Source organism: Crocuta crocuta, unplaced genomic scaffold, assembly GCF_008692635.1.
Source record: "Crocuta crocuta isolate KB4526 unplaced genomic scaffold, BGI_CrCroc_1.0 scaffold84, whole genome shotgun sequence".
NCBI classification, from domain to species: domain Eukaryota; kingdom Metazoa; phylum Chordata; class Mammalia; order Carnivora; family Hyaenidae; genus Crocuta; species Crocuta crocuta.
The window spans coordinates 6,569,475-6,577,298 of NW_027530213.1; the positions used below are offsets into that span (position 1 = coordinate 6,569,475).

The 7,824-nt window shown below is 44.1% G+C and overlaps 1 protein-coding gene across 1 annotated transcript in view; it reads left to right on the forward strand.

Moving 5' to 3' along the window:
* Positions 1-1,364: 1,364 nt before the first annotated feature.
* ATP5PO (ATP synthase peripheral stalk subunit OSCP) overlaps positions 1,365-7,824 on the forward strand; it is an 11,283-nt gene continuing 4,823 nt past the window's right edge. The window contains 3 exon segments of the mRNA XM_077765485.1: positions 1,365-1,466; positions 2,619-2,669; positions 3,594-3,704. Of these exon segments, the coding sequence (XP_077621611.1) occupies positions 1,431-1,466; positions 2,619-2,669; positions 3,594-3,704 (198 nt within the window). The 5' untranslated portion in view covers positions 1,365-1,430.

Here is a 7,824-nt window from a genome sequence, read left to right on the forward strand (position 1 = left end):
TGAATTGTCGATCCATATATATAAGACAAATAAATGCAAAATAAAGAACTAACCATTACTGAGTGCCACTCGGGAGTTGTTGTAAATTCTTTACATACATATAACTTCTTTTTTTTAAATATATACTTTTTAAATATTTTTATTTATTTCTAGGAGAGAGAGAGAGAGAGACAGCGTGAGCAGGGGAGGGTCAGAGAGAGAGGGAGTCACAGACTCCAAAACAGGCTCCAGGCTCTGAGCTGGCAGTCAGCACAGAGCCCGACGCGGGGCTCAAACCCACGAACCCCGAGATCATGACCTAAGCGAAAGTCGGACGCTTAACCGACTAAGCCACCCAGGCGCCCCAACTTCCTTATTTCTCCTAATAATCTATAAGGCAGGTACTATTATAATATCCATTATAATACCCAAAAAATGCTGGTTGATAACACAACCAAATATTGAGAACAGCTTCCTCTGAGTGATTGAAAAGACAGCAATAACATTCCTTGCACTTCTTTGCATTTTAACAAGTTTTTGTAATGATGAGAAAACTGCCCTCTAAAAGGGTGTATTAGCAAATTAATCTGTGTTCCTATAATAGATCTGAACAGGAAACAAACAAACACTTTTCAATTGACCACAGGACCCCTTTGTTGCAACCAGGGAACTCTGACCGGTGCTCTGCCCGCCAATTCTCTTCTGTGCAGAAGAGAAAATAAAAGTAAGCTCCATTTAGGCTAAAATAGGTTGAAAATCGGTTGTTTTCATGAATGCAAAGACCCTGGGCAGGGCTAGTGTTGGGTTTTCGGTTTCGATGTCACACTTGCTCAAACCCCAGATAATCTCGGATAATCACTCTGCCCTCCCCAGGAATCAAGAATTTAGGCACTAGAATCTCACACGCTCTCACAAGCCAAAAAGTCAGTGCTGCACTCGGGTGAGACGGGAGGAAGGCGGGGTGGAGGTAGAGGAGCAGTCACGGCCCAGGCACTAGGTGGGTTGAGTCCGCAGCTCGAGCTGTTAAGTCTCCTTTGTTTTTATGCAGAGCGAGGACTGCGCTTGATACACCATTCGGCGCGGTTAGAAAGAAGGGGTAAACGATGCTAATGATGCTGGTAATGAATGTGAAACAGAACAGATGACACCTATTTATCTAAAAGGAAATTTAAAAACTAGGGAAAAGAAATCCACCCTCCAGTAAGGACCATCTAGTAATTCAAGGATTTCATTTTACGGTGCTGTGCGAAGCCACTAGCTCCAGAAGTCCAGCCCTCAATAACCACTTCTAAGGACCACAACTCCCAGACTGACCGCGACCTCTGCGCATGCGGCCTGATGACCTATGCCTACATTTCCCAGCGGGCCGAGCGGCTACGCTGACGCACGCGTGCGCCCTTGCGTCTCTCTCCCTCTCTGCCTCGGGTTTGACCTACAGCCACCCGGAGAAGATGGCGGCTCCTGCAGTGTCCGGGCTCACCCGGCAGGTGAGAGAAAGGAGGTCCTGAAAACTAGTGAGAGGATCCCTTCTAAAATGACACGTAGCAGAGCCCTAAGAGCGACAGAGCGAGGCCACAGCTGGGGAAACGTAGCCGCCTTTCAGCGTCCTGGGGCCCTGCGAATGGGAGAGACGCAAAGCGGCTCGGACTACCCTACCTCCCTGGACGTCCGCGGGGCGGGGGGCGCGTGCCTGACCTTGGAGTCCCCCGAGTACAGCCTCAGGAAGCAGCTAGCTTGAGGGGCACGGGAGAGGGGGGCGGGTTCCGCTGGATTCCGAGGAAAGGACACAACCCACCCCCAATTTAACCTTGTCCTTGTGGTTAAACCTGTCAGGGGTCACTAGGCATGCTAAGGAGTATTTGTAAAAACACATTTCACAAGTCTATAAAGAAAATGAGGCAGAAAAGTTGAAATGACTTGTCTTTGGCTGCTCAGCCAGTGAGGGGTAGGTAGAGCTGAGATTCGAACCCACACGGTCATACAGAAGATGGAGTTGGAAAGAAAATTCGTGGTCTTTATACTACATAGCAACACTGTGCTTTACACGACATGACACCGTACAGCTTAGGTAAATTTCTCATAAGTGAAAAGCTCTACTAATCCCTGCAACCGCTTTTGTCACAGTACAGTTCAAAACTGAAATTATTTGAAGGTGAGCTGAGCCCTTGCAGATGCCTTTTAAGCAACGAGTTCTAGCTCCTGTTCCTTGATAGACAGGATACCATTTCTCAGAACTAAGGCCAGTTGTCACATCGGACCACTGCAGTACTCCAAGGATTAATCTTTATTTTCCGATAGCATTTGATTCTAAGAAGGTACATCTCTTGCAGATCATGACTGGAATTCTCCCATTTTTTATTAAAACCCTTCCTCACGGGTGGTAACATAATGCCAGAAATCTTGGGGTTTTTTTTGAAAAATATATTTCATCAAACTTTGTGTTTTCTCTCTCATACTGGTGTGCTAGCCCCAGCCTGTTCCCAGCAAACTAGAAGTTGGGGGGGAAAGCAGTTTCCCAGGCGGCTATGGATGATTCTCCGTGGTGAAATTTACTCCTGGGTAATGAAGAGCAGCTCATGTAATCTCCCTGATGATACTAAATAACTGATTACTTAAAATGTTTTGTTATTGTTTTAAAGGTGAGAAGCTTTAGTACATCTGTGGTCAGGCCAGTTGCCAAGCTCGTGAGGGTATGTCACCATTTGTTATTGATTGTAAAATAGATGAAAGTGTGTGAGTCAAACAGCAGTAAGGTTAGGGCCTGGGCTTTTGTAGAAGCACTACCTAAACCTTTCTGCATGATTTGTAGGTCCCAAAATGTGATGTGTGCGTGGGGACAGGAAGTGGGATAAGTTGAAGGCCTGGTGCAACAGGCCCGTGCATAACCTTTCTGAGAATCTCTTAAAATCCTGTAACAGTGATGGGAAATGGCTGGTCTTTCATTTGCAAAAGAGGGAAAACTTGAGTTTGGTCCTCTTAGAGCTGGACTGGAACTAAATCTTTCTTCAAAGCCTGAGCTTTTCCACTGCAGCCACACAGCACCACCAAGCATACGTAGTCAAAACATTGATGGCGGTGTGTAGGGAAAGGCCTACAGTCTTTGGTGAAAACCAGTTCAAGCATCAGGCACTCAGTAGCTCCTAAAGAGCTCCAGTAAACTGGACATTGATGGGGAGGCGCCTTAGGGGAAATTTATAGTGTCACCATGAAATGTTTTCTTAGCTCTAAGGCAAACAGCCTTCTATCAGTGTTTAAACTCTCCAGTACTTGGAACTGATTAATTACTGAGCTCAAAGGAAGCATCTCAGAGTTCACGTAATTGATTTATAGTTTAAAGCTGAAAGGGACTTTAGACCCGATATTTCCTAAGCACCACATTTTAAGAAGAAAAATTGGAAGCTCAAAGATTGAGTGACCTAACCAAGGAAACATCCCTGATTTGTTTGAGAATTGCCGTTCAGGATAGCTCTCTGATGACATATTTGATGTTTAAACGGTTGTGTGCTCGAAACGGTATATTTTAATATGAGTATTTAATCCTGCTATTGTCAGAATAATATTGTCTGAAGTGATTTTCCTTTTCTCTTCCTCCCCACCCCATCCTTTTTTTAAAGCCACCTGTTCAGATATATGGTATCGAAGGTCGCTATGCCACTGCCCTTTATTCGGCTGCATCTAAACAGAATAAACTGGAACAAGTAGAAAAGGAATTGTTGAGAGTAGCAGTAAGTAGCTTTTCTGTTTGTTACTAAGTTTCCATCTTAGGTTTTTTTTATGTTTTAGCTATTTGGCCATATTTCCCTATTGAGATATATCCTAGGAGAAAATGAACTACCAAAAAGAAAAAAGAAAAAAAAAAAACAACCTGTTTTCTGTCATCGTGTTGATAGAGATTGTACTGGGTATTATTATTCTGCACCTGTTGTATACCAGGTACAGGCAGATGCATACAAGGACATTACTAATATGAAAGTCAATGCTTGGGGGCGCCTGGGTGGCTTAGTCGGTTAAGCGTCCGACTTTCGCTTAGGTTATGATCTCGCAGTTCGTGGGTTCGAGCCCCGCTTTGGGCTGTGCTCACTGCCAGCTCAGAGCCTGGAGCCTGTTTCGGTCTGTGACTCCCTCTCTCTGTGACCCTCCCCTGCTCATGCTGTCTCTCTCTCTCTCTCCTAGAAATAAATAAAATATTTAAAAAAAAGAAAGAAAGAAAGTCAATGCTTGTACTTCAGGCAATTCTAAAATAGTCTTCAGAATGGATTATAACTTGCTTTGCTGGGAATTTTCTTTATGAAGCCTTTTGCATTTCCTCATTTTCAATTTTTATTTTATTCCCAAGATGTGAGAGGAAAATGACCAAGCAGAGCGCGCTGGGCAGCAGAATCAGTGAAGGTGTGTGAGCCCCAGCACAGAACTGACAGAGATCAGGAGGTGACAAGGGACAGTTTGTTTTTACACTGGGTTGCTTTAACCTGGGAAGAAGGGTGAATTAACAGAAGTGTACAGTGTAACTTAGGAGAATCTCTGCTGTAATTTTAACTGAATTTTCTAGTGAACAAGTTTCTGCCCATTTTGTTGCTTCCCCTTCTCTTTTTGCTTTATAGTGGCCACCTCCTGACAGTCAGTTCTGCATTAAAGGAGGAGAGGGAGGAGCGCCTGGGTGGCTCAGGTCATAATCTCACATTCAGGAGTTCGAGCCCCGCCTCAGATCCTCTCTCCCTGCCCCTCCTCCACTTGTTCTCTCCCTCTCCCTCAAATTAAATTAAAAAACTTAAAAGAAAAAAAAAGGAGAGGGAGACACAGTCTAGTACATACTCTCTCTAGAGAAGGTTTTGCTCTTTTTTGGTTTATGTTTTAAGAATTTCTCATATCTTTAATCTACTTATTTCTGAAGATTTTTTTTTATCATACTGTTCGGAAAAGAAAACCCTCGTAGGCTAGTCATATAGGATGATACTTACGTGTTTTGTTCATTTTTCATCCCTAGCTTTTTATTGGAACTTTTGTCCTAGCAGACAGCACTGTTTGCTCCACATTCCTTTCTCTGTCCAGTCATCTCTGCAGGTGATGCTGATGGTCTTAGTGGGTGTGACCAACCACTGCGACCCCCACAGAACAGCCTTAAGTTGAGACACTTGGGAGAGGGAGAGCAAGAGCAGACCTTTCAAGAGGTGACAGTTATTGTCTGCTACTTGTCATTTATGCCCGTTTTATTTTTTTTTATTTTTTCAATGTTTATTTTTATTTTCGAAAGAGAAAGAAAGCACAAGTGGGGGAACAGCAGAGAGACAGAGAGAGAGAGAGAGAATGAATCCAAAGCAGGCTCCAGGCTCCAAGCTATCAGCACAGAGCCTGACACCAGGCTTGAACCCACAAGCCTTGAGATCATGACCTGAGCTGAAGTCAGACACTTAACCAACTGAGCCACCCAGGCTCCCCCATTTATGCCCATTTTAAACCGAACAGTGGTGTTCAATGGAGTGACCTGGGTTGTGGGCATTAGAATGGGGTTTGACTATAACCTGGAAATCAGTTAAGATGTGGAGACCTAGAAAGGAGGCAATTACCTAAAGACTCTTTATAAATGAAAATTAGCAAGTTTTTGGCACTGAGGAAAGCAATGCTACACAGGTGCCACAATTGCCGTTGGGTGACGCAGCAGAGAAAGATAAGAAACATGAAAAACCAGATTACCCAAATGCTAGCTTTTAATTTGTGTAAGTCAGCAATTTTTATGGAAAAATGTCATTTCTATGGAGCCACTCAAGTTGAAGTTTTAGCATTAGGTAGTGTATGACGAGCGGCCTAGATTAGAGCAAATTCTGGCCAAGAGCCTGGGAGAAGGGGCGATGGGGTGAAAGGCTGGCAGAGGTATTTAACTGAACGATGCCCAAATGGAAACAGCCTCTGTTTTGTTAGAACCCTGGCCTGACACTAAGGGGGACAAGGAGCCGGAAGCGACCGTGGGTCACTGAGAACAGACGTTTACGAATGAACAAGATGGAGACACAGGGTCTCTCTCCTGGTGCTGCACTCCCCGTGCGGGTCCACTCTCCCTCCCGGGCTGATGGGGCTGCTCTGGAAACCCCAGAGGGCTCTCACGNAGAAGGTTTTGCTCTTTTTTGGTTTATGTTTTAAGAATTTCTCATATCTTTAATCTACTTATTTCTGAAGATTTTTTTTTATCATACTGTTCGGAAAAGAAAACCCTCGTAGGCTAGTCATATAGGATGATACTTACGTGTTTTGTTCATTTTTCATCCCTAGCTTTTTATTGGAACTTTTGTCCTAGCAGACAGCACTGTTTGCTCCACATTCCTTTCTCTGTCCAGTCATCTCTGCAGGTGATGCTGATGGTCTTAGTGGGTGTGACCAACCACTGCGACCCCCACAGAACAGCCTTAAGTTGAGACACTTGGGAGAGGGAGAGCAAGAGCAGACCTTTCAAGAGGTGACAGTTATTGTCTGCTACTTGTCATTTATGCCCGTTTTATTTTTTTTTATTTTTTCAATGTTTATTTTTATTTTCGAAAGAGAGAAAGAAAGCACAAGTGGGGGAACAGCAGAGAGACAGAGAGAGAGAGAGAGAGAATGAATCCAAAGCAGGCTCCAGGCTCCAAGCTATCAGCACAGAGCCTGACACCAGGCTTGAACCCACAAGCCTTGAGATCATGACCTGAGCTGAAGTCAGACACTTAACCAACTGAGCCACCCAGGCTCCCCCATTTATGCCCATTTTAAACCGAACAGTGGTGTTCAATGGAGTGACCTGGGTTGTGGGCATTAGAATGGGGTTTGACTATAACCTGGAAATCAGTTAAGATGTGGAGACCTAGAAAGGAGGCAATTACCTAAAGACTCTTTATAAATGAAAATTAGCAAGTTTTTGGCACTGAGGAAAGCAATGCTACACAGGTGCCACAATTGCCGTTGGGTGACGCAGCAGAGAAAGATAAGAAACATGAAAAACCAGATTACCCAAATGCTAGCTTTTAATTTGTGTAAGTCAGCAATTTTTATGGAAAAATGTCATTTCTATGGAGCCACTCAAGTTGAAGTTTTAGCATTAGGTAGTGTATGACGAGCGGCCTAGATTAGAGCAAATTCTGGCCAAGAGCCTGGGAGAAGGGGCGATGGGGTGAAAGGCTGGCAGAGGTATTTAACTGAACGATGCCCAAATGGAAACAGCCTCTGTTTTGTTAGAACCCTGGCCTGACACTAAGGGGGACAAGGAGCCGGAAGCGACCGTGGGTCACTGAGAACAGACGTTTACGAATGAACAAGATGGAGACACAGGGTCTCTCTCCTGGTGCTGCACTCCCCGTGCGGGTCCACTCTCCCTCCCGGGCTGATGGGGCTGCTCTGGAAACCCCAGAGGGCTCTCACGGGGACTCTGTCAGAGGCAGGGCAGAATCAGGATCACTCTGATATGGAGAGTCCCCCCTCCAAGGGGATGACAGGGAGGCCTCCTTTGCTGTCAGAGCACCTTTTCAGGTTGAATATTACCCGTAGTAAATGCATCAACATAGACAGTTCATTGACTCTTGGCTACTTAGTTTTTCTGTAATCTCTCTTGAAAAGCAAAAATAAATTTAGGGAACTTTGTAAAGTGTCTTTAAATTTTTTTCAAGAAGTATCAGTATATCTTGTATAAAATCAAGATGATGTGTATTCTCAAAGGCAGAGAAAATTATTGGATTGTAAGCTTTTCTTCATACATGCTTTGAGAGTGCTAATTTAATAAAAAAATACAGGACTCATAAGAAAGTATGTAGTGGCAGCGAGGATCGTTTATGCTCTAAACAGTTGAGATTATTATTATTATTTTTTTTTTTTTGTTTTTTTTGT